Source organism: Candoia aspera, chromosome 5 (genome assembly GCF_035149785.1).
Source record: "Candoia aspera isolate rCanAsp1 chromosome 5, rCanAsp1.hap2, whole genome shotgun sequence".
NCBI lineage: Eukaryota > Metazoa > Chordata > Lepidosauria > Squamata > Boidae > Candoia > Candoia aspera.
Genome location: NC_086157.1, coordinates 84,243,339 through 84,269,527, shown reverse-complemented (window position 1 = coordinate 84,269,527; position 26,189 = coordinate 84,243,339). Strand labels below are relative to the sequence as shown.

The window sequence follows — 26,189 nt, the reverse complement described above, 5'->3', positions numbered from 1 at the left end:
GTCGGAAGCGACTAAACAAATAAACAACAACAATTCTTAAACCATTACCTTCAGGATGCTGGTTCTTTATATCCAGCTCTTCAGTATCACACCAGATATCAGTAAGGACCAAAATAGTTTCTTTTCTAACTGTTCCGCTGTTACTTTCTGGCTGATGTGGAAACTGCTCGAAGTAGGATTGTGGCAAATGTTGATTTTCACAATCCTTATATATAACTTCTTCTAACCAAGGGAAGCAAATTACTGCAATATACCAATGAAACCTGGACAAGAAAAGACAGGAAGATCAGTATCTACTTCTCTAAGAGGAATAAAAAAAACTTTTTGGACTATGAATGCCTTTCTCTAATGTTATTTCCAGTGAGGCAAGGTACTTATTTGGGAGCCAGTTTGGTCTAGTGGCTAAGGCAATGGGCTAGAAACCAGGAGACTGAGTTCTAGTCCTGTCTTAGGCATGAAAGCTGGCTGGGTGACCTTGGACCAGTCAGTCTCTCTCGGCCCAACGCACCTCATAGGGTTGTTGTTGTGGGGAAAATAGGAAGAGGAAGAAGTATTAGGTATATTCATCACCTTGAGTTATTTATAAAAATAATAAAGGTGGGATAGAAAATAAATAAATAAAATAAGGCAATCACTATGTTGTTTTCCCTGTTATTTTTTTCTTCAGATGGCATATAAATTACAAGTTATGAATATAAGATTCATATAAACTTCTAATTTTATTCCTTGAATTTATTATAGAAGACTTCATGCCCTTTTCATCTAAATTCTAGATATACCAAGCAGTCACACTGTATATAAGCTGACATAGAGGTGGATATTATAGCAGAAAACATTCATTGTGTTCCAAAGAATATAGCAAACTTACTCTTCATTTACAGGCACAAAAATGTAATCTTTATTAAAAATATTTATATATCGAGTCCATCTTTTTACTCTTCGGTGTCTTCTTTGTGCTATTCTGTGTGAATAGAAAATAATAATTATTGCTATCTGTCAGCAATAATAAATATTGTCATTTAACTTCCTATATGGAAGGGAGCATATGAACTGCTTTATATTAGACCCTGGCTGACAATAGGCAAATTCACTTTATGTGAATCTTCTGGCCAAGACAGTAGTGCCATCACTACAATTATTGAAGCTCCTAACTGTCTGGAAGGAGTTTGAACTGACAGAATGACCACTGGAACCATACTTCCCTTCTTCATTCTGTTCTATGCCCTTAAGAAATTCAGGCCTAAATTGCTAGAAGTAGATCTTCATCTTCTGTCTTGTCACTTGCAATCCTCGCAAGGAGCACATACAGAACTTGGTAATTCAAATATTTGACCACTTATAAAGTTATCTCTTCTGCACTGATATCCTCTAGATATTCTGACTATGTTTCCCATTATCCTTGGCTATACATGTTATCTGAGGCTTATAAAAGTTATAAATAACTTTTATAATGACAACTACTATTACTACTATTCTAAAACTTGAAGGTACTGTGTTAGGAAAAAGAAGTACCATGGCAGAAAGAGCAATAACATAAACCTTACATCAATTAATGTAAGGTTTTTAAGAGATATATTGTAGATTTTGTTTATGTATATATATTTACAATATTTTCATTAAAATACACTCCCCAAAATTATGGGGAACAACTAGAACTGCAATCTTGTGATCCTAATATAGCAGTAGTCTCCTGGATTACAGTACCTTACCAAATGTTTACAAATTTTCCTAATCACATTTAGAATGCCATAGCTGTTCAAGCACTAGCTCTAAAAAAGATGCATACTGATTGGTAAATCAACTAAACCTTACTGGGGAAAAGTGCCACATTTTCCCTTACTAATTTTTATCAAAATCCACAGCATTAGATCAGGAATAATTCTTTGAGGTAGTTTTATTCCCTTTGTTTTAAGAAATATAAATGTTACTTATTTAAAGCCAGCTTACGTAAGTTTTGGATTTTCTTCAGAGTTCTTCTCTGTCCTAGTCAAGCACTTATAGAAGAAACTGCTAAATATGTGTGACCGGTCTGCAAGTTCCTTAGGAGCTTTTTCTAACTGCAGATATCTACCGAAGAGGCAAAAGAAAAAGTGCTGTTTTATTTCTTATATAAAAATGTTTTTTGTTACTTATTCATGTGTATTTTAGCCAAAACGTAACATTCGTGATTTTTGTTCTTCGGTTTGACAGAGAAAATGTGTTCATAGCAAAGACAATAAAGTGAATGGCTATTTACACAACTGGTCTGATTCTTTTACACTAAGTATTTGAAAGTCGTATTTTTGGCATTCTGAAATAATTAGGAGTGAACTTAAATAATTTAATTTCCAACAAGTTGATATTTAATCATTACAAATAGAAAAAAACCCCTTACAGATTGACTTAGGGGAAGGGGGAACTTTTTTCCAGCATTCCAAATTGTCTCCTATCAGGCAACAGCTCTGTCAACTGCAGAGGAACTTACCGTCAGTTTTACTTACTTAAGATAAAAGTCAATGATTACATCATTGAGGAATTCTCCATATTCTAAACACTCCAAATCCTCTTTTGTGACACCAAGTCCTCCTTTAGCAGGTGGAGGAGGATAAACAATCAAGCTAGAAAACAAAAACAGAATGAAATATAATTATGTGAAAGATAAGTATTGTGAAGCTACTACTATTAATGATAGGAAGACAGAACAGTTTGATTTTTATTTCTTGATAAAAGTAGGAAATGGGTGGCCAAATTTTATTCTATCTTTGGAATCTTGCTAAGATTTTTTAAAAAGTCTTAGCTTTGTTTTTAAAGTATGCAGCATACATGCATATATGGATGTAATTGCTGAAAGAATAGGAAACAAAGTGAAAACTTTTAAAAGGTATCATGTTCAGTACACATTTTAATTCCAGTTGGGATTAAGACTTTTCTTAGTATTATTATTTAAGACTGCCTCTGTACTTCTAGTCCTGTCCCAGTTCTGCTGCCTAACCACACATCTAGATAGTTCTGCATTAGCAAAGATATTGGCAAACAAAAATGTTGCATGTCCTTATTAGTGCATAGATATCCAGAACTGAGGTCAGTTGTTCACCTTCCCTTGACAGAGGAAAACTTTTCAGAAGATCATCTAAAGCTCATTGAGTTAGAAGATAATCTCTTAAGATTTCTGAGGTAGAATAGAAATCAGTGTTCCTGTAAACATCGTAACCAGTTCCCATGCCATGCTGGTGCTGACACGTGTTACTGTTCAGGAGGGGGCTGTTCTTGTTCTTTGTACCAGGCACTGATGTAAAGACTTTGGAATGTCTATTTGGGTTATCTTGCCTGTTCAAGGACACTTTCCCGAAGACCGGCAGGAACCGTTAGGAACACCTGCAGGCTGCAGGGAGTGGACTCTTACTGACTCTGGGGGGAGGGATTGGAACTGTCTAAGCTTTAATTGTTTGAAAGACCCGGGTTTTTGCCACTCTCAGCTTTGCTCTTGAACTTGCATACTATCCAGTAATAAATCAGATATCCATAAGCTTCTTATGTGAGTCTGGTTGGAAACTTGGGTAGGCGTTTACCACAATGGCTTTTATTCGTGTAAGCAAGAACTGCTCATATCCCTCCCTCAGGTTGTAGGAAGTTTTTAAAAAAATCTTTTCTTGTTTTTTACAATATAATGAAATATTTATTATGATATCCTGAAATTCACAATCCAACTAAACAAGTTCTCAGAATCTAGCATAAACCCAGCTTTAGGTAGTTCCCATTACATGGCTAGAACCTCTTCCTGTTTGTCTCATTATGGCATGCAAACTAGTTTTGTGACCAGTTTCCACTTGTTAAAAAAAAGTATACCTGAAATCTGCATATACAATAGTGAAGAGTAACTTTTATTTAGAAGAAAGATTGTGCTTTTTTTGTTATTTGTTCAAAACTTTATTTGTTGATTTACAGGGTTGTTTTTTTTTAAATCTCTTCCACTCTACAGACTCTGGTTGGCATACAACACAGAGCAGAAAGTCATAAAATGAATAAACTCTCCAATGTGTTCACCACTTAGTCAAATTAAAAACCCATGAAAGAGGGTTGCTTTGACAGCATTATGAAACACCCAAAAAAGGAGGCTGCATGAACCTCTAGGGACAAGAAGTTCCAGACCACAGGGGGTACAACAGAAAAGGCTTGCTGACTGGTCCAATCCATCTAAATTCACATGGAGAAGGGAATCTCAGTGGCCCTTAACAATTAAGATTTTTTTAAACAATTGTTGGCGATTTCTAGCTTAAGTACCTATGTTTTAACAATTCTGAAAGTTGATTATACTTTTCATCGTGTTCATTTGTTTCCCTATTCTCTTTCAAAGCCATCATCAAGATTAAACACTTTATTTTGACAATTTTGTAATTTTCTCCCTGCATATTGATAATTTATCCTCTCTTTTAGCAACTGTTCACTGCTCGTGTTTTATTTTAAAAGCTTCATGCTGAAATGGAAAGCAGATCTGCTTTCACAAAGTGGAGGAATATCTCAAATTGCTGCTAATGGCTCATCCTAATAGCATATCTCACTATTCTGGAAAATCACTTGATCATGAAGAGCAGCTTTTTAGGGTCTTAAGGGCTGCAGTGGATAGAAAACTGAGAAATCCTGATTTTGCAAGAATAGCTTTGTTCTTCATACTTCGGTTATAAGACTATGTTTTGCCTAGATTATTATTATTGAGAATAAAATGTTAAACAACAGAAGCAAAGTAATCCTACTAAGGACTGCAGTCAGAAAATAAGTACCATATGAATTTAGTATGTTTCTATAAGGAAACAAGTATCTAGTAAGCTAAATGGGCCAAATTTATTTCCTACTTTGATTTCTTTGAACAAGAATGCTTTACTGGTTTGGAGGTGGAAGCCTAAGAATGAAATAACACATTTTAATCTATAATTTTATTTTCACATATCACCTTATATTCAATTATCAATCTACTATGCAAGAGGTTGTTAGTACAGTACTCATAGCTCTGTATGATTAGTTGTATGTATGATTAGTGGATGTTTCACTATTACATAAGACTATCATACATACTTCTTCACAGGTCCAGTTTCTCTCAACTCATTCCATCCATTTCCTTTCACAGAAGTGATAGAAAAGGAGTATTGTCCACTATGTTGTTTCTGCAGCAAGGTATAACTGGGCTTGTTGAGATTTGATTTCCATCCCTGGCAAAAGAAAGTTCTATATTACAGCAGGTTAAGTGTATGATGGAAAGGCAATACCCAAACTTTAAAATTGGTTGCAAAAAAAATAGCACATGGTATTGCTTTAAGAATTAAAAGCCATTTCATGTCTCTCACCAAACCTATCATCTGGACAGCAATAAATATGACAAAATATTTGCCATTCAGCTGTTCTTAGATCCTGACAGATCATTTAAACTTTCCTTTACCAATTTTCCTCCCTTCAGTGGATGTTTCAGTTTAAGACATAAAATGCATGTATTGTATGTAGAAGGTATTGTTTAGAACAATTTCTGACACAGAAAATACATTTTTATCCTGTACCTATGTTTCCCTATTTTTAAATTTTACCTATACAAAATGATGGAAGTACTGTGGCAATAATAAAATGCCATAATATTCTATATTGGTTTTGGCACACAGAGTTTATGAGCTCCAGGAAAAAGCAAATTTTGTTTTGTTTCAAAATTTAGGGAGGAATTAAAATTCTACAAAATATTTGTTTGGGAACAATTTATTTACCTCAAGAGGTTGCTCTGCTGGAACTGAAGTCCTGTTCCTTTCTAAGGGTTTCTGAAATGTTTCATAGCAATAGCGCATGAAAGGATTTTCTTCACATGAGATTTCTTCAATGGCTTGCTGACAAGGTAAAAAGTCGGTAAGATCTGCAGAACTAATCTTTGTGCTTACTTCCACAATTATCCTGTTCAGCATTACCTGCTCCTCTTCTGTGAGCATCTGAGATAGCTGAAGAAAAATGTATTTGCTACCTCTAACTGTAAGAAATAATGAAAAAAAAAACATGTTAGGTCCACAAAATTAGCAAGCACCAGAACAGAGTAAAATGGAAGTGTTCCACTCTATAAAAACTGTTTGAAATTTCTGCTGAAACAAGTTGAAACTGGATTTGGGAGAATGAGGAAAAAATTGCATAAGATAAGTATCTGATAAGACAATGCCATTTCCTGGTAACACAGTTGCTGGAGAAGCTACAAAACATTCAGCTTTTTTGACAAATGAAGATAGGAGACAGGGATGCAATTAGTCAGCTGCTAAGGTAGAGAAAAGATCAACAATAAACACGCATGTGTCTTGAAAAATATTTGCCACAGACCAGATAGATTAAATAGGGTTTATTTAGCAACCACTATAATAACTGCAGGCAAGTGTTTTGGCACCTAAATCAAAATGTTTGTCCCAATGAATCCTAAATCAACAGAAGTTGACACAACCTGCACATGATACTGTGTTACACATTACCTCTTTCTGCAAACAAATGCATACTTACTATGCATATGAAGTTATTTACAGACTCAAACAAGGAAACAATGAAAATGGTCCCAGAGTTGGACAACCTGTAAGTCAGTACTTTGTAATAGCTCCTCTGGAACAAATAATCCCAAATGTTTCCTGTAGCCAGCTAAGAGTCACTCTCTTCTTGTTTTTGGAATATTTACTCACTCTTCCTTGCAAAAGCTTTCTAGTTCAGAAATATTCTTAGGTCTCCTTGCATGCACTGCATGTTTGAAATCTCCCCACAGATTTTCAATAATATTCAAGTCTGGGGAATGTAAAGGCCATTCCAAAACCTTTATCTTTACTTCATATAAGTACGTCATGTTTCACGTAACTCAATGTTTTGAACTGGTGTCTTGCTAAAATATCCAACCTCCTTTCAGCTTCACTTTCTTCAAATATTAACCTTCACATTTGAATAGAAAGGTTGTATCAGCTTCTGTTAACTTAGGGATTCATTAAACATTCATTAATATTCAGGGTTGCCTGAACATTTGAATCTGAGTTTAAAAACTGACTTAACAATTTAAATGGCAAACACTGAAAAATGTACCAAAATAGTAAATCAAAAATATAAAAATCACAACAGCACTAGCTGTTCAAAAAATCCTTTAAAAAAGCTGCATAAATCCAAACAACCATTAGATGGCAGGATGGAGTATTTTCTGTATAGGTTTGCAGCCACCTAATAGTTGTACAGATTTTTGCAACCCAAAAATTATGGACCCACAAGGAGGATTTGATTATGCCTGAATCTAGTTAAGATAATTGACAACATAGGTTGCATTTGTTTCATGACATCTCTATACTTCCTTGAATTTCTGATGTACAGTTTTTACATACCATGAAGTTAATGTATTTACATATTCCAAAGTCAAAAAGTCAAGACTACAAATGCATCTAAAATGCTAATCAGCAATATTCAGGATTGATCAGAAATGGGTCTCATGACAGAGCAGTATCCAGAAGGATCAGGAATGCAACAATTTTAATTAATTAAATTTAACATATTCAATTTAGACACTGCCCAGCTCCAAACTGACTCTGGGCAGGGTATAATAAAATCAGAACAGCAAATACAATAATTATAAAATAAATAAAAATAAATAAAAAACAAAAACTGATGGCGAGCCTGGCTAACCACACCCACACCCTCAAACAACTGCATTCCTTAGAATCCCTATGCTTCAATTAGCTATACATACCTTGCTTGTTTAATATAGTTGTTCCTAGTTGATTTTCAACTTGCTCCATGCAATCTAATGACAGCCAAAGGAAAATGACAGCACTACTCTCAAAATCTGACAAATCCTTATTTGTCCACAGTCCAAACTTTTTTAAATGCATGGAATCTATTGAGAGTTCAATTTTCTTGTTAAGTGCAACTGCAGAAAAAATAATTTAACACATATAAATAAGATAGCATATCTGCTCTGGACCTATGGAAAAATATGCCGTGGTAGTTTTTCTGCCACTAGCAGTCTCAAAACAGTGTTTTCTAGGAAGGGACAGAGGCGAGCCTTAAATCTGATGGATCCAAAGTGTTTTTGTGTCCCTGAAAGATGTAATTATGCTCATCATTTATGCTTAGTTCACTTTTTGACAATCATATTTCTAATTGTTTTAAAAAGAAAGAAGCATGGGCAAAATAACAATTCCACTACTTTCTGTCTTGGTCAGCACAAGCCAGGAGGATTTTCGAAATGCCAGGTTATCTGCCACTTTTTTTTTTTTTAATCCGTTCAATCATGTCTAATTTTCAAAGGTTGCCTGGACAAGTCCCTGCAGTTTTCTTGGCAAGATTTTCAGAAGTAGTTTGCCATTGCCTTCTTCTTCCTAGGGCTGAGAGCGCGTGACTGGCCCAAGGTCACCCAGTTGGCTTTGTGCCTAAGGCGGGACAAGAACTCACGGTCTCCCGGTTTCTAGCCAGGAGCCTTAACCACTACACCAAACTGGCTCTGTCACTTTAGTCCCACAATAATCAGAACTATTTTGATGATATGGCTCAGAACCATAATTTCAGTTAATGAATTTCTGAATATTTCACAATATTCATTCGAAATATATATATTCTCTCTGTGTGTATATATATATATATATTCATTTATATTCCCTATCAGTTACACTAAGTATGAATTTCATAATTTCAGGTATCAACAATCCTTTCAAAATCAACTGACCTGTGGTATAAAATCATTGTAAGTCTGTAACTATTTTGTGTTAAAATCTACTGATTAAATCCAGTGACATTGCTTAAATTGATTGGCAATAACTTATCACCCTGGTACTGGGCAGAGATCTTTCAGTCACTTGCTACTGTTTTTGTATTGAAGAGGCAACTTTTGTATGCCGTAACATCCTCTTAGCAGTAATAGTATTAGAATTAGTCTTTTTCCCCTTCCCATAACGAATGGAAATAATACAGATATTTCTGGAAAAGGTACAGATGTTACATTTTTAGAACTAACAGTACTATCATACAGCTCTTTTTATTGTCTAGGAAACTAATAATACCAAAAAGAAAGTAAAGAAAATAAGTAGATACTAATGATTATGAAGGCAAATTTGAGCAAGGTTTTTGTTAAGGTTTAGTCAATCACTTTGCTTAGGAAATATAAGAAAGCAACACAGAACCTTACCTTCAAATGGGATTGTAAAGCAGCTGGTGGTAAACTTCAAATAAAAAAAGCAGAAATAGAAAATTAGACTTTCTTAGTATAAGCAATTAAAAATATAGTCTTAGATTAGAATTTGAACAGGAAGAAATTAGGTCACAATATTTTAAATAATATTTTGAACTATACAGTATAAATAGTTTTCCAAAAGTTCTAGTGCAGTTTTAAGCTTTAACATGCTAAAAACACTAAGAATTTGTGACGTCCTGTATTTTTAACTTAAATTCATATTTGCTGTCAGTCACAAGCCCTTCCCTCAACTGTAAAATTTAGTAAAATTATTTTCAAGTAAATACCCAATTTTCCTTTCATAAAGTTCCAAAGAGGACATTCAAAATAAATTTATGTAAGTGGATCCTTGACAATAATATTGTCACAAATTGAAAGCAGGTTTCCTTATTAATTTGATTTATATGGCTAACTACTCAATATGTGAGAGTGGGTGTTGAGTTTATTTTATTGACAAGGAAGGGGTGGAGAAAGTGTATCAATGGGTAGTAGGAACTAAATGGAGGATTTAGGAGTATCTGGTGGAAACTGCTGAATTACACTTGATTATTAAAGGGGTAACAGTCATCATGAGGAACAAGTTAAAACACTTATTCAGACTGACAGCAATACTTTGATATAATAGAAAGTTTTGAAAAAGTAGTAACAGTTTGAAACTGTCACTATCTATTAACATACTACTTCTAAAAATGTTGCTACTTTTTTAGTAGTAACAATATTTGAAGTTTATGTTCCTTCTTCTCCAGTTCTCCAGAGAAAGAAGAACGATGGAACCTTTGTTTGAAAGTGCCTATGTATTCTCAGTTAATGAAAGTGTAAATTAGGAGAAATTTTCTGGAGGAAATCCAATCCAAAACTAACTGATGGCATTCTAGCATGTTCACCAATACGTCCAAACTACTTCCTTTTCTTTAACATTCCTTGAACATTCAGCTGTATAATGAACATATATAACAAGCCAGTGCCAAAATATTGCATACTTTAACTGCGCCCACACATCCATTATTTCAGTAGACATAATTTGTACTTATGGGCAGGTTATGGCCCTAAAACAAAATAGGTGAATCTTTCTCTATTTTTGGAGGATGTGCAGAGGAAATCTAGATTCAAATAGCAAACTGTGATTATGAGCAAGTATAGGCACACACATAGCACCCGTTGGGTCACTCTCTGCAGTTGATGCACAATCCCTGAAAACACATATTTGGTTTAAAGTATTCTTGGCAGGTGCTCTGTGCAACCCCAAGTTCACTGTGAATCACAGTTTGCTTTTATCTCAATCTCCGCAGAGCTATACTATTCCTCCAGGGAAGCTAATTCCAATGTTACATTCACAAATTTATTTTGTTTTTTTCTATTCAGTTTTAAAAACAGATTTCTATAGAGAAATATTAACTGGCTTCAACCAATGACAATAAACTTACCCGAGCATATCCTGCTGCTGCTCCTTTATATTTTCCAAAATAAAGCCTTTTAAACTTTATATCTAAGGCAAGGGGTACCTGTTCACTGATGGTGCTATGATCTGCAGAGGAATGAAGAACAAGTGGATCAGCTGATACCTATGAAATAAAAAATACACACAAATTAATTAACCATTCTAACAAACCATTCAGCTAGCTATTTTAAACAGCTTCTCCATATTCCAAATGCATATCTATTATGATTGCAGAATTTTTACTACCGCCCATAAACAAAAACAAAAGATAATGTATTTTATTGAGGTTCTGAATACCTAACGTTCTTGTATCACATGAAGAAGCCATTTATACAATCACTAAGTATTTAGTACCTTTCTGTCTCTCCCTCTTTCCCTCTCTCAAAATCCATACAAATTAAAAGCAGTCTATGTAAATGTGATTACAATTAATGTCCTTGTTCTTTTGGTATCCAAATGACTGATGACAGAATAAATAAGTAATGTTATTATTTCTGCATAGTGTAAAGGTATGAGTTCTAATATATAGTGAATAAAGTAAATATTTATTACTAGTTTTGCTTTGCTTTCAGTCACATACTGTGACAGATTTTCTGATAAATGTAGAACACTTTCCTGGTCTTTATCATTATTCTCCAGTTCATGGCCTTTCCCAGTCTGGAAATATGTCTCTGGATCCTGTAGATCAGCAATTTCTTCTTCTTCATCACTAGAAAGGACAACTGAAATAAAGTAAAAGCAAACTAAATGTGATATAAAGCCTGAATACTCACCTACAACTGATAAAAGCAAGTATAGATTATCTGTGTAAACTCATTTGTGTCTGCCCATCCCAAGTTAAAAAAAAAAGTTATAATTACATACTTGGCTCAGATGACTCAGCAGTCTCTTTATTCATTTCAGATTTATTCAATAGATTTTTTAGTGGCAAAGTTGTATTCACTTTTTCCTTCACAGCAGAGCTGACTACAGGCAAAATACATTTATCCTTATCAGTGAAAGAATGTGGCTTTCTTTTGGGAGAAGAGTTTGAATAGTTTTTAGGACAGCAGCCAGTAATGTTTAGATCAGTGGTATTTAATGTTTCATTACAATCTGATTCCAAAGGCTGAAGAATATTTTCCTGCTGTAGATTGTGCATATGATTCTGGTGGTTCTTGCTTGAATCTTGGTAGCCAGGTGATTGAACTGATTCTGTCCTGTGTTCTTTCTGCAACAATATTAATTAATGTCTCTTTTAAACAATAATCTGTTTTTCCCCCAAATCATTGCCTAAAGTTAGGTTTCTTTACTCTGAGAATCACTTGTAAACTTTAATAAAGACTAACTGGTAAGCTTTGCCCATCATTCTAAGCTAGCTAGCTGGTTATCATATTTATATGGCCACGTGACACGATTCTGGAGGTGTACAAACAGAACATAAAAACAATTTTAAAAAAATACAAAAAGAACAAAAATTAGTAACATTATGAAAAGGCTAAGACAGTATTGGATTATGAACAAGGGACCCACCTCATCAGATTATTGTTTCCTTGGACCCCCAGGCTAGTCGACATAACCAAGTTTTAAGGGACTTCTGGAAGGTCAGCAAAGATGGGGTCAATCTCACCTCAGGGGGGATGATGTTCCACAGGGTGGGTGCCATACAGCAGAAAAGGCTTGTCTCCTGGGTCCTATCAGATGTAATTCCTTAGCAGACAGGACCCACAACATACCTCTTCTGCCAGACCTAATGGGATGGGCAGATATAATCGGGAAGAGGCATTTCCTCAAATAACCTGGCCCCATGCCTTGAAGGGCTTTAAAGATCAAAACTAGCACCTTGAATTAGACTCAGAAGCAAACTGGCAGCCAATGCAGCTCGCAGAGGCAAGGTTTAAGGTGTGCTGCTGCATTCTGAACCAGCTGAAGCTTCATTATACTCTTCAAGGGCAGCCCCACGTAGAGCGCCTTAAAGTAGTTCACCTGGGAGATGACCAGGGCGTGAGTGATCATGAGCAGAGCCTCCTGATCCAGGAATGGGCACAATTAATGCACAACACAAAACTGTGCCAAGGCCCTCCTAGCCACAGCTGTCATCTGCTCTTCATGCACGAGTCATAAGTCTAGGAAGACCCCCAAGTTGCGCACTGGGTCTGTTTGGGGCACTAAAAAGATGGCATAGTCCCAGATCTGGCAGGCCCAAAAACCTCAGCCTTGCCAGGGTGCAGTTGAAGCCTGATGTTCCCCATCCAGACCTCCACCGCCAGACCCCCACCACCTCCAGGCACTAAGAAGACATCAACAACACTGCTTAATTTGCCAGGGGCAGAGATGTATAACTGGGTATCAACAGTGTACTGATGATACCCCATCCCATGGTGACAGATGAGCTCATCTACATGAGCACCTTCATGTAGATGTTAAAGAGGAACAGAGAGAGCACGAATCCTGTGGCACCCCACTAAGGGCAGAGGGCAGGATCTCTTCTCCCCAATTATCACTGACTAGTATCGACCCTGGAGAAAGGAGAACCAGCACAATACAGTGCTGCCCACTCCCAATATCCAGAGCTGATCCAGAAGGATAACATGGTTGATGGTACTGAAGGCTGCACAACTGCATCCTGCTCCTGCCAGAAGTTATCTAAAAGCTTGACCATGCCTGTTTCTATCCCATACCCAGGCCTGAATCCTGACTGAAAGGGGTCCAGATAATCTGCTGTATCCAGGGTCCTCTGAAGCTACTGTGCAACCACCTTCTCCATCACCTTACCTAAAAAAGGGAAATTAGATCCTGGAAGAAAATTGTCCAGTATAGCGGGATCCAGCAATGGTTTCTTGAAGAGAGGGGCAAACCAAGGCCTCCTTAAGAGGCGAAGAAACAACTCTCGCTTGCAAGGAAGAAATCACCACTGCTAGAACTCACTCACATGACACCCCCTGGGTAGCTTTAATTAGCCAGGACAGGCATGAATCTAAAGAGCAGGTGGCCGAGCTCACAGTAATGAGGACTTTGTCCACTTCCTCATGCCCAACAGGTCCAAACCGTTCCCAGATAACAGGGCAGGACTCTGCTCCAGGCATCTCCCTGGGACCTGAAACAAGGCTGGCATCCAGCTGTGAATGAATTCAAATGATTTTGTCCAACAGATGCCCAACGAATTCTTCTGCACAAAGTGGTGTGGGGGTGTCTCTGAGCCCCCTCTACCCAAGAAGGCATGGGTCACCCAAAACAGGGCTGCGGGATGGTTATCTGCAGATGTAATGCTATCAAATAGTTTATTTAATTCTGACCTAGTGTCTTGTGTGAATTCAGCAATTATGGCTGTAAACTACCTAATAACTGGGGTTTATTCAATAAACCATGGTTAAGTATGATGTGTTGTGATAGCTTTTGATATAATGCATAATAATGGGAAGAACTAAACCACTGTCTGAAGAAAAACAACATACACAAAAGACTAGGAGCTTCCCAACAAATTGTCATGGCACCCTTTATGACACCCTCCAAAATTAAACAGCTTATCCCTGCTATCCTTACCACTCCTGTGAAATAAACCATTTGCTGAAAGTATGACAGGGACCCAGGCCTCAATGAATATGTAAAGGTTCATGGTCACTAAATATTACAACCTAGAAGCTATGGAGAAAGAGTGGGTCTGGAGTCCCAATGTGGTGCATGGAAAAACCAATAAGCTTGCAAATAAATAATTTGCCCTCCCATCAGTATTCCTGATCCACCTGAGTTTTTACATTTAAAAATATTTTTAATCAATAAGGAACCTATTATGCTCCATGAGAAAGGGTCTACATTTCCAAGAATATCAGAGCTCCAAATAGATCCCATGAGGTTTCCTAAAACATAAACATGATGGGCTGGTACAGACCACAGCTTTGCTATGAAGTGTGCTTACTTGCCCTGAAAAAGGACAAAGATAAGTGGATTTATAATAAAGATTGTCCCATGGGAGGGAGCAGCCTGGAAGTTATGGTACATAACAGTCTAAAAAATAGATGCTTTGTAACTAGATATGTCCTCCATGACTGTTATTCTATGACAGTCCCTGCCTCTAACAATTCTGCAAGAGCTGTCAACAAGTTCTCAAAATTTTAAGGGTGCCCATCAACCCAAAAAGTTCTTTCAAGCCTTAAATATAAGGGATTTCATCCTAAATCTCTTTGTTTTGGGAGCTTCTATAGATCACTAACGTGTTCTCCTTCTCTCTTGCTTGTTTCTAACAGGAAGGAAATGAGCTGCAACATTGTGCAATCACAGTGCTTGGTGAGTACTTCTGTCTCTTTTATGAGACAAGAAAGAGCTTGCTACTGTAAATCATGAGTATGCTTGTCACCAATCATAAGATTAACTTAGCAGCAGTCTTTGTTTTCTTTCTCCTTCCACAGGTGAACAACTGAGAATGATATACTGACCAAAATGCATGTAGACTTATGAAGACTCATAAAGAATGAATTATGAAGTCTGGCAATGTAACTCTGTCTTTCTCTGTTCATAAATGGATATGTATGCCCTGTCCTTGCCACACTCAGTTTTACTGGCTTCAGACCTTCCATTCTGCATACCCACTATGGACCCTGAGAAGTTCCACCTACAATAGTGCAGATCTTAAAAGAAAAAAAAGTTTCCCGTCCCCTCTTTTTATGTATTCATGCATGTATAAATTATACCTAGCTCTATTACAATATAGATATATATATATATACATACACACACACACACACACATACACATATATACATACACACACACACACTTGCCAGTAGTGATTTTTGTGGAGAAGCTTCATTCCACTGGTTAGGGAAAACATCACCCCTTCTTTTTCTGCTTGCATTATTCTGATAGCTTGACTTCTTCAAACAAGGAAAAAGATTCTTGGAGTTCTCTTGTCCTTTCTCTGCCTTGTGTCCTCCTTTATTCTTGGTGTTGCAGTCTTTATTTAAAACAAATAAAGAATATTGATGAGTCAAACAGAAACACACTTTTATTCCTACTCCCATTCAAGCCCATTTAATTCCAGAAAACTATCAGTTTACCTCTGTTTCTCCACCCTGTAGTTTCTAGTCATGGTATGCAAAGAAAAACTGAAAGCTATTATGGCAATAGCAGAAAACCACATGGCTGTCAGGTGTTTCAACAAAACTACAATCCCCAGCTGCTAGGCTGATGGCATAAGTCTAAAATATCTAGTTTGCCAGTCATTGTATTAACAGCTGGAAGAATATATGAAAGATAACATTTTAAAATCTTATTAAGCAATCTGAAACAATTAGCTCTGGTAGTCCTGGATCACTATAATAGGAAAGTTTCACGCCAAATATAACACACTCCAAATATTCTCCTTCTTTGTGACCAATTTTCAGATACCTCTAAGAGGAGGTTGCAAAATTTTTATCAATAGCTATGGCTTATCCAAGCTGTCTGATGCCCTCTACATATTGCTAATTGTTTCAGGCCTGTCCTATATACTCTCTCTCTTTCTCACTCTCTCTCTCTCTGTATGTTTTATCTGATTATTTGATATATTTTAATTACTATTTATTATTTCTTCAATTATTAATAGATGAAGACAATATGCATTCTGTTTCAATCTATAATCAGATTTACTATAGTAAACTATATTAAAAGTGAAGGTAACCTTGATGTCTGACATTATAATCAACTACCTTTATGGGTATTTACATTCTATAGCATTTGGTAGAACATGATTTTCAAATATGCTTTTAAAACTTTCATACAGAGCTATAATGCAAGTTATCTATGAAATGTGATATGCCATGTAAATGATAAGAATTACTCTGGGGATGAGATTATCAATGAAATTAACACTGATTTTTATTTTATGATGAAACAATCTGTATAAAACATACTATGATAATATAAAAACACCAATGACTGTGCTGACTTTGGATCAGAGACAACTCTATCTTGGCCAGCTTTGTTTTCTCTAAATATTACAATGGATTAACAATATATTAATTTCGTACCTTCTAGCAATACATCACATTTTCTTAAAGTCTGCAAAGCTTTACTATGTTCTGTATCTTCATACTGTTTCCATTCATGTGATCTTTTTGGATATCTTTCATATCTGGAAAAAAACAAAATTATTAATTAATTTTCTTTGTATTATAACAAAAGAAACAAACAAAGAAGACAACACCCAAAAAGTTTAGCTCAACCCCTGGTGACTGTAAGGACATATGCTTGAAATTTTATTTGCAATAGTATTGAAGTGGATTGTCATTGCCTTCTTTGGGATGATTTTTACTTCCCAACTAGTCTACAGACCAAGTATTTCCTGATAATCACCTATTCAAGAACTAGCCAGGCCCTGCTTAATCCTGCTTCACTTAAGAGCCCAGATAAAGTATTGCCATATGCTATGGAACATATCGAGTTTGCTAAATTAATATATATTCCTCCAAACAGATCTCTATAAAACTACCACCAATAATAATAATTCAATATTCAGGGAAACCAGTCCTCTTTGACAAACCTTATTGTCATGAGTAAGGATGGCGAGCAGGGGGCTCCCATCCAGACTGTTAAGCACATGCGTAGCACTGAGGAATTGGTCAGCCATTCAAAGAGACACAGATCGGGACCGCCTTAACCTTTGGGGTTTATATGTCTGGGTTTTTCCCACGCTTCTTCAGTTTGTTAGGATTCCTGTTAAGTACTAGCAATAAATATTAGAGACCAGTTCATTGTCTCAGCGTGTTTCCTGGCTGTTAGGACACTTATAGCTCTGATGGCTGCAGACTATCAGAGTAGAAGTAAGAAAGAGCACTGAATACTTATCTTTTATGTTTCATTTTTTACAATCTTCCCTACTGCACAGAGCATTAGGAAATAAACTTAGATTAGTATCAGTGCTGGCCAATGGTAAGTTGTGGGGAGAATATATTTGTAGTCTTGCCACAGTAGTGGAAAATGCAGGGCCGAGGATTCAGTGAATCATCCTGCTATGCCCTCTTTAAGGGATTTTCTGAGATTAAGCTTTCTCAGTATTGGAAAGAGAAAACTTGGAGGCTGGCAGAGATTCGTGAATGGAATCCAAAGTTGGATTTCCATTTCTAAGGTTGTCCCCAGACCCAAAGGATTATACACTCTTATAATAACTTGGACCACAAGATTATGAATTAGATTCTATCAATCAAAGACATGATAAAAATTGATTAAAAACATGTACACATTTCCTTTGTCTTATTACCCAGAGTCATTGTATGCGAGATGGATGGTAGAGAAATTTGACAAACAAACAAACAAACATCTACTGATTAAAAAATCGAACTCACTGAAACGGTAAACCAGTATCTCAGTCATTCAAGACTACAAATAGTTCACAGGACTGAAGGCTCTTGGGGAAAATCCCTAGCCTCAGCTCAATAATAATGACAATGGTGATTATGATGATGTTGATGCCACCAAGCCCTTCATTCCGAAAACTAGAAGTGAAAAAATGAATTTGTTGATGAACCATTTATTTTATTTGATTACTGATACTTGGAAATAAAGAATATTATTTCATTTCTTGGAACTGATAAACTGAGTAAAAGCTATCATCATCATCATAATCTTTTCCTTAAATGGAAAAGGCTTCCATGAAGGACATAGATTACTGCTTTATTTATTTGTAAAAAGTTCAGAAGTTTCAAACTGTAAAAAATGTAATTGCCTGGATAGACTGGAACATATTACTTATACAGGAACAACACAGAGCCTAGGCATACAAACTAGTTAAATAATGAAATTTAATAAATTGCGTATTACATTTCCACAAATAGTTTGCTTACTACCCACATCACAGTATAGGCAGTTTTAAGGAACTAACTGAATTAGCCACGTAACTAACAAGAGCTACTTCTTATAATGAGAGAATAAAAACAAAGTTATTACAATAATTCTGCAGAAACAAAATAACACTAGAAAAATGAATAGCCTTAAATAAACTTATTAAAACTGGCTCTTAATTATTAACCAATTATATGTAGTTGTTTTAATTACATTTTGTCAGCCCTGCATGAGACATTGAAGAAGCATGAAAATGTTCCTTCGAAACACTTTAAAAGAAATATACATTAAATATGCTGTTTATATTCAAAATGAAAAACGCTAATCCCAAGAAAAATAAGACATTTTAAGATAGTGGTACAATTAAAAAATAATTCCATTTAACTCAAATACTAACACAAGTATAGATTACATAGATAATAGTATAAGACCATTTTGAAAACACCTCAATAATTTTAATCCAACCGTATTTGGAACTCTCACTAAACAGATGTTTTAAAAGGTGAAAAGTATATTACCTCTTCTTATTAGCTGACAAAGAAGTTATACAGAGAAAATGACAATTCAAATTCTACAGTTTTAATATATTAAGGTAAGCTGGTATTCTTTATCTTCAAAAATGCTCTAAATTCAGGCCTTATTTTTGAATAAGGTCTGAAGATTTCCACTGTAATTTCAGTGTTAAAACACACATCTATTAGGAAAATTATATTTGTCAACATGGAAGCCCTCCCAGTGCAATACATTGCATTGGAACTTTCAGTCTATATAAATTCCTAATCTTCTCCAACAATTTCCTGTGTGTATCCCTTGATAGAACAACTGGTCCAATGCATGCCTTTGAATCAAAACAATAAACTGAAAAAAGAGCTTAATGAGAACACAGATTTCCTCATAAGCACGTATAAAGAAAGGATGTACTATAACTAAAGTTACTTTTTACTAAGATCAGTTAATAACTAAACATGCATGCAGGCATCTCTTTCCAGTTGAACTCGCTTAGGTATAATTTGTGTTTTGTTGTTTTATAAAACTGTAGCTTTGAATGTATATTCCTATGTGCATTAGTTTGAAACTGACTGTACTTTTAGTGATAAAGAGGAAGAGAATCATTAAAACACCATTTTGAATGACATACCTTTTAGGTAAAATACAGCTTTGTTGAGAACTTATTGTTTGACAAGATTTTAGGCTGGCAATAGATGAGGAGGGTTGTTCATCTGATTGCAGTTTGTTAGCATCAGATAATTTAGCATCAGTTAAAAGGTCCCTTTGCATGTATTTTCTTCCTGTTTTTGTCCTCAGAATATTCGTCAACATAACTTTAGGTTGCCTGCCACACATATAATAATTAATAATCTTCAATGCATCAAAATGTTGAGTTAGTATATTGTAACTGTCTAAATAATCTCAAATTTTGTTCACCATAACTCCCCTAAAAATGTACAAAAATAAATGAAAAGAGATAACAACAAGTAAGTATTCCAAAAGAACATTTTGGATAAGTTAAAAATGTTATCATTTCATTGACTTTAGTACCTTAGCTGTTGACTTCAGTATCAGCTGTTGACTTTATGTCATAAAAAAAATCAGCATGCATTAAAATGCAGTAAATAAAATGAGAAAATCCACTTTGAACAGAAGAAATATTCAGCAAAACGAAACCTCACTATTAAATATGCTGGCACACTATGTAAAAGATCAGTACAAAAATCCTAATTAAATTGCCATCAATTTAATAAGTTATTGATATTTTGGAGTGTAAGAACTACTTGCAACAAAAATGTATGTATGTACTTATTTCTCACTGAACTCTGTATGTAGGACTATGTTCTGGAAACTATTCCTAAACAAGACCATGTTTCCAATTTTAGGATCATATATTATGGTGAAGCTTCCCATGGAAGGAGAAAGTAGAAAGGAAGGCTTGGCATATTGAAGTGATCAGTTGTACAATGCCTTTGAGCACTAAGACTTCTGTTGCTCCCCAATAAGGTATTTGCAGATAAACTGCATTTTCAATGTAAAAAAAAAAAAGAATGTTCTCCTAGGATATAGTTCTATGCAAAGTCAAAAGATCCGCAAAGGAACAAGCATGGCACTATTCTTAATAATGTCTTCTTTGAAAATAGAATTGAAGAACAAATTTACAGAGGACTCAAGAAAAAGGTTAAAGGAAAAACTATAGCTTGGGGCGGTGGGAGTGGGAGAAGAGGGAAAAGAAACTGACTTCTCTTCCAGATGTTAAACTTAAATCAATTCCACCATTACAAAAAAAGGAATGTGAACTATCAAAGAGATATAACTATAAATTTCCTCTCAAATGAAACAATTCTAAATGGAAATTACATAGATACCTCAGAAGATTGTAGTGAAGGCATTAAAAGTGAGTAACAATGTACTATGGAATGCTTATTCATGAAACACAATTGCATACAGTTATTTTTAATAACGTGTTGTATTATGTCTAAGACAGACTTAACAAGACATACCTTTCTGATAAAAAAGGGGGTTGGTGAAGAGGACTTAATATGTGCCATATCTCTAGACTATCAACAGATGATGAGGTTTGTTGACTTGACTGCAACTTGATAGCATGAGATAAATTAGCATCAGTTACAAACTGCGTCTTTATATATTTTCTTCCTAATTCCGTCTTCAGGACATTCGTCAAGATAATTTTGGGTTGCCTGCCATACATATAATAATAATGATTACAAATAAGGAAGTCTAATTAAGATACATGAATTCAACCAAGTGTCCTGTAATAATCCAAATGACTTCAGCTAAGAATATATTATATTCTACTCTACAGAGGGAAATTATTTCTACATATTCTTCCTGACACAGCTTTATTTGCTATACATTAAGTGCTTGGCTATTGTAGTCTTCTTTTTCTTGATATTAGTAAGGACTGAAGTATTTACCAAGGTTTGCATTGGAAACATATTTTTTAATAGTATGCAATCATTGTGATTGTGTCTAAATGACAGAACTGGATGCCTTGATTGAAAGATTGTGAGTATTACTCTAGGGATATCCATGACCTAACTCTGCAAGTTGTCAAAACAGAAATGGTCACAGAATAACAATGAGAATCCAGTAACTCGAGACTTAAACTGGAAAGAAAAGGAACTAAGCCAAAATCCTAATCAGAACTTCCACTATAATTACAGATGTATCTTCTTGGCACAGTTCAGCCCATTCTGACATTGGTTTAGTCTTCATTATTGGCCTTTTTCAGTTAAACTCAGAAATTAAGTTGTGAATTAGGGCTGTTTAGTAGTACTGAACTGACACTCCTTCAGCAATTTTGAACTTTAATCCAGAAATAAGCTTTCAAACACTAGAAGTTATAAATTTTACAGAAAAACACAAGTCATAACTAGACATAACAATGCCTATCACAATTGTAGTATATTAACAAGTCCTAGATATTTAAGTATAGGAGATGGTTCCATCAAAATCAAATCAGCAAATGGAAAACACTTAGGTTCCATGTGATAAAATCAATTTTCTGTTTAGATATTCTACAGATTTGGGCTAAAGCAAAGCAAAGCAGCTGTGCATAAAGACACAGCAGAGACACTCAAGAGTAGTTTTTGAAGTAGATGCAAAAGTAAGAAGAAATAAGCCTGGAAAACTATTCATCTATATTAATAATTCAGAGAGATGCTTTGTGCATTGTGGCTCTTTTTCAAAGGATTAACACTGTACTAGTGCATACAATTGTTTGTGTTATCTACAATAAAGGAAGCTAGTCACAAGTATTTTCTACTCCGTCGTACTCTTCGAAGTCCATGATGCCAGCATGCTAAATTGAAGAATTGCCAATGGAAGAGAATGGAGGAAGCATGTTTCCAAGGGCCTTGTTAACTAGGGCTGTACAAAAATTCACAAAGTGGCTCTGAATGCACTCAAATATGGATACAGATGGATGTAGCTTCCAAAGCAGTTGTGTGAACCTTGCAAAAAAAAAAAGTTTCTGCTTTAAGAATTTGAAGAAGCACTTCATATGTGCTCCTGCACATTACAAGTTACCTCTTTTGTGTAGCCCTATTAAACACAGACCATCCCTTCATGACCCCTAAAGACTGAATTTCACACGCCAGGTATAATCTTTTCTCTGTCAGTCACCCAAGCAAGAATGAAATACTAATACTAGTCTTATTATCTTCAAAAGTAACTGAAAGGATAAAATAAAAACATCATTAATATCTCTGTGCAAAGCTAAACTGTGACTTAATGAAAGATTGTATAACTTGAACCACAGGGCCACATATGTCCCTCAACAACTAGAATGCAGGCCCCAGGCTCCTCTAAAATTCAACAGCAATGTGACGGAGGATATTAACTACAATTAAAAAGTAAATTTTTATTACCCTTAAATGAATATTAAATAAAGTCCAATTTAAATACTTTTCTTATACTTTTTTAATTTTCTGCCTTTTGGTCTGGCATGCCAAAGGTGAAATATATTCTTCAGCCCCCCAAATTTTGTGGACTCTGGGTTTACAGCCTTGTGTCCAAGTGCATCTCAGCCTCTCACATCCCTAGACAACCTTGTCAGGATTTAACTCTACTTTCCTTAGCCTTCATTTACCTTGCAGTTGTTCTGCTTCAGTAAAAGCAGAAGTCATAAATCCATAGAGCGGGAGAGAGACTGACTCTAAAATCAACCAAATAATGTTTATTAGAAAACAGCTGGAGAAATATATTCCACTGCCCTAGCAATGACTGATGAGATGGTTCAGTTGATAAATCTGGCAGCAGCTACTGTGTGGTAACAACTTCAGGTAGGGTAGTTGGAAAGCAATGGTGAAGATGGTAGATTTTGAATCCTACATTATAAAGGTACAGTTGTTGACCTAAAACTGCACCTACTGATAAGAGCAGCTTGCACTCCAATTGGCATGGTTATCCAATTAAATATTGTGACACAGATTGCAGCATTTCTTATCTCCACTGCTACACTGCATGAGCATGAAATTTCCCTCCCCTTTCTCTTGTTAACAACAAAAAAACAACTTTCGCAGTACAGGAGATTTAAGCATCCCTTTTTTCTAACACATATAGTCCATTTACAAGTATTACGACATGATCAAATACAGAAAAACAATTTTTCTGTCATACATACATATTTCCTCATTGAAGGTTATGGACTGTAATCTACCACACTGATCCAGTGTGTCAGCCCCACTAGATGGAGCAGAGCAGGAAATCAACTCCACAGGAAGGCTAAAACTACTTTTATTGAGATTGGCTACAATAACAGAATCTTGCAAGCCTGACTGTGCTGTTCCTCCTCTTCCTTCAGTGAATTAGGGAGGTGACTGTTTGAGCCACTTCTAAATGTTATCTGGTTGTTCTAGACTTAAAAAATGTTTCAGTGCCTTTTGCCTAGGTAACAGCTCCTGCATTTCTCCATCGTCACCTTCTTTACTCTGTACACAGTAAAGGTTAGTAGATAGAAGTTTTTCAACTTCTTAGTCTAGACCTGAGAAAAAACAACTGGCCCAAAGTCACTGAGCCAGCTTCTCTGTGTGTGTGTGTGTGGCTTGTATGAAAAGCTCAGTGGTGTGTGTGTGTGTGTGTGTGGCTTTGATGAAAAGCTCAGTGTTGTGTGCATGTGTGTGTGTGGCTTCTATGAAAAGGTCAGTGTTATGTTGGCTAGCTTGTACAATTTGGGTGGCTTAATCTGTAGAGGTGCCTTGGGCCCTAGTCTGATCATATTTGGGGAGATGAGTTTCAGGTTTTACTGCCTGATGATGTGAAAAGGTGCTTGACTGAGTTCAGTTAACCACATATTTGCTCGTTCTTTATATTAAGTTGGGTCCAGGAGATTGTACCTTTATTCGAGAATGGTCCCCGCCTCATTAGAGGAACCTATAGTGAGACCATTCCTAAAAAAAGCTGTAATTGCACCCAGAAAATCTTAACAATTATAGGCTGTGGCCAATTAACTCTTCTTCAGTCAAAGTGCCTGGGCGTGTGGTACGTGATCAGATCAAGACAATATTGAATGAAATGGATTTTTAAAATCCGTTTCATTTTCCAGTTAAGCCTAGTTTTCGCACTAACATTCAGAAAGTTTGCATTTCAACTGACAGGGATTATAATCTAAACCTATACAGAAATTTCTTAAAGTCAGTGCAGAGTAACTGTCTGGAATTGTTAAAGCACTGATACCCGCCTCCAAACTGGCACATGCTAAACGCATATGAATTGATTTTACTTTTAATATACTGCCTTGTATGTTACTGATTTCACTACCTGGTTTTGGTATTGTTGTACCCCACTTAAGTATAAATAAGAACAAAATGCCTTGGCTTCATGATCAGCTGTCATATAGTGAAAAAACTGATAATGATAGAAATGTTATGCTTCGTGATGATACACATTTACTGAAAGCAGGTAAACTAATAGAACAGTTGTCTAAATAGATATGTATACAACCGATTCAAGTTGCAACCTGATACACATTTTAATCCAGTAAAACTACAGATTTACAGTATACTTCAGTATTAATCTGTTCTGGGAAAAAAAGCATTTTTTCAGATGATGCACTCATGCTACATCAGGCATTTAGCTTTTTTTTTTTAATGTGACAGAAAACAGGGATCAGTCAAGCCCATTTTTGTCAATAACAGTTATTTTTATAATATTTCTGTTACAGTACAAACATTGCATCAATACTTCACAGGGCTTATCCGTTGGAAGTACCATATACACTGGAGGAGAAGCTGAGAATTTTAGGTCCCAAAAGGCACCCCCAAATTGGGTTTGGCTTATCTGCAGATGAGTTTATCTGTGAGTATATACGGTAACACTTTTTTTAAAGTACCTGTATATACTCATGGATAAGCTCATCTGCAGATTAGCTGGCTCTCAAATTTTTAATGAAAATACTAGGAAAAATGTGCCACTCATGCATAAGCCAATTGTGAAAATTAAAACATACAGGGCCTGAAAATTGGCTTATCAGGTGGCACATTTTTCATGGTATTTTGGTGAAAAATTCGAAGGTTGGCTTATCTGTGGATGGGCTTATCTGCAGGTATGTACAGTAATACATTATGGCATGGATTTATGAAATATTGTCTGCTTACCCCAATACTGATCCTTCAGCACCAATGCAAGAGTTTTTCCTCTTCCAGTTTGACTGAATCTTTTTATGCCCTGATCTTGATGCCCACTGAGATGGGGATAGTAGGAGAGAATGAATCAAACAATACAAAAACATTTAAGGAAAACTGAGGAGATAAGTTTTGAAATTGTAAAAAGCTGCAAACATGTAACATAAATTCAGGTATAAAAAAGAGGGATGCTTTCTTTTACTGAAATGAGAACATACTTCAGTATAATAAAATTAGAAATGTCAACTGCTTCATTATATATAGAAAGAGAGAGAAAGAAAGTGAAAAAGAAAAAGGATGAATAAATTGGTCAATTTTGAGTTAATTTTTCATTTCTCCAATATTAAATTTGTTTTATCATGTATGTATCAGCTTACAACTTATTTCTAATTCCTTATGAAAGTTTCTCTTATATTCAACTCTGTCTAATAAACATACTGTTTCATCATATTTTGATTGCAGAACTGGAAAATCTGAAGAACTAAGTTTGATATGTTCATTCACACATCAAATCAGGAAGTTCAAATTAGTAGAATCACATTTAAATGCAAACTAAATACCCGTCAGCAAGCAAGCAGTACAAGTTCAGCTGGAACTTTTTTGCATAATACTATTGGCAATATTCAGTTTTACTGATAAG

The 26,189-nt window shown here is 35.6% G+C and overlaps 1 protein-coding gene across 2 annotated transcripts in view; it reads right to left on the bottom strand.

Moving 5' to 3' along the window:
• SENP7 (SUMO specific peptidase 7) overlaps window positions 1-26,189 on the bottom strand; it is a 42,595-nt gene that overhangs the window by 11,137 nt on the left and 5,269 nt on the right. For both annotated transcript variants that reach the window (XM_063305603.1, XM_063305601.1), the window contains exons 4-19: window positions 25,523-25,608; window positions 20,906-21,103; window positions 19,552-19,746; window positions 16,604-16,707; window positions 15,373-15,549; window positions 11,484-11,825; window positions 11,172-11,341; window positions 10,606-10,743; window positions 9,137-9,170; window positions 7,703-7,882; window positions 5,724-5,977; window positions 5,050-5,183; window positions 2,481-2,597; window positions 1,948-2,067; window positions 869-961; window positions 49-263 (exon numbers count right to left, since the gene is read on the bottom strand). In XM_063305603.1, the coding sequence (XP_063161673.1) occupies window positions 49-263; window positions 869-961; window positions 1,948-2,067; window positions 2,481-2,597; window positions 5,050-5,183; window positions 5,724-5,977; window positions 7,703-7,882; window positions 9,137-9,170; window positions 10,606-10,743; window positions 11,172-11,341; window positions 11,484-11,825; window positions 15,373-15,549; window positions 16,604-16,707; window positions 19,552-19,746; window positions 20,906-21,103; window positions 25,523-25,608 (2,557 nt within the window). The remainder of the gene's footprint in view (window positions 1-48; window positions 264-868; window positions 962-1,947; window positions 2,068-2,480; window positions 2,598-5,049; window positions 5,184-5,723; window positions 5,978-7,702; window positions 7,883-9,136; window positions 9,171-10,605; window positions 10,744-11,171; window positions 11,342-11,483; window positions 11,826-15,372; window positions 15,550-16,603; window positions 16,708-19,551; window positions 19,747-20,905; window positions 21,104-25,522; window positions 25,609-26,189) is intronic.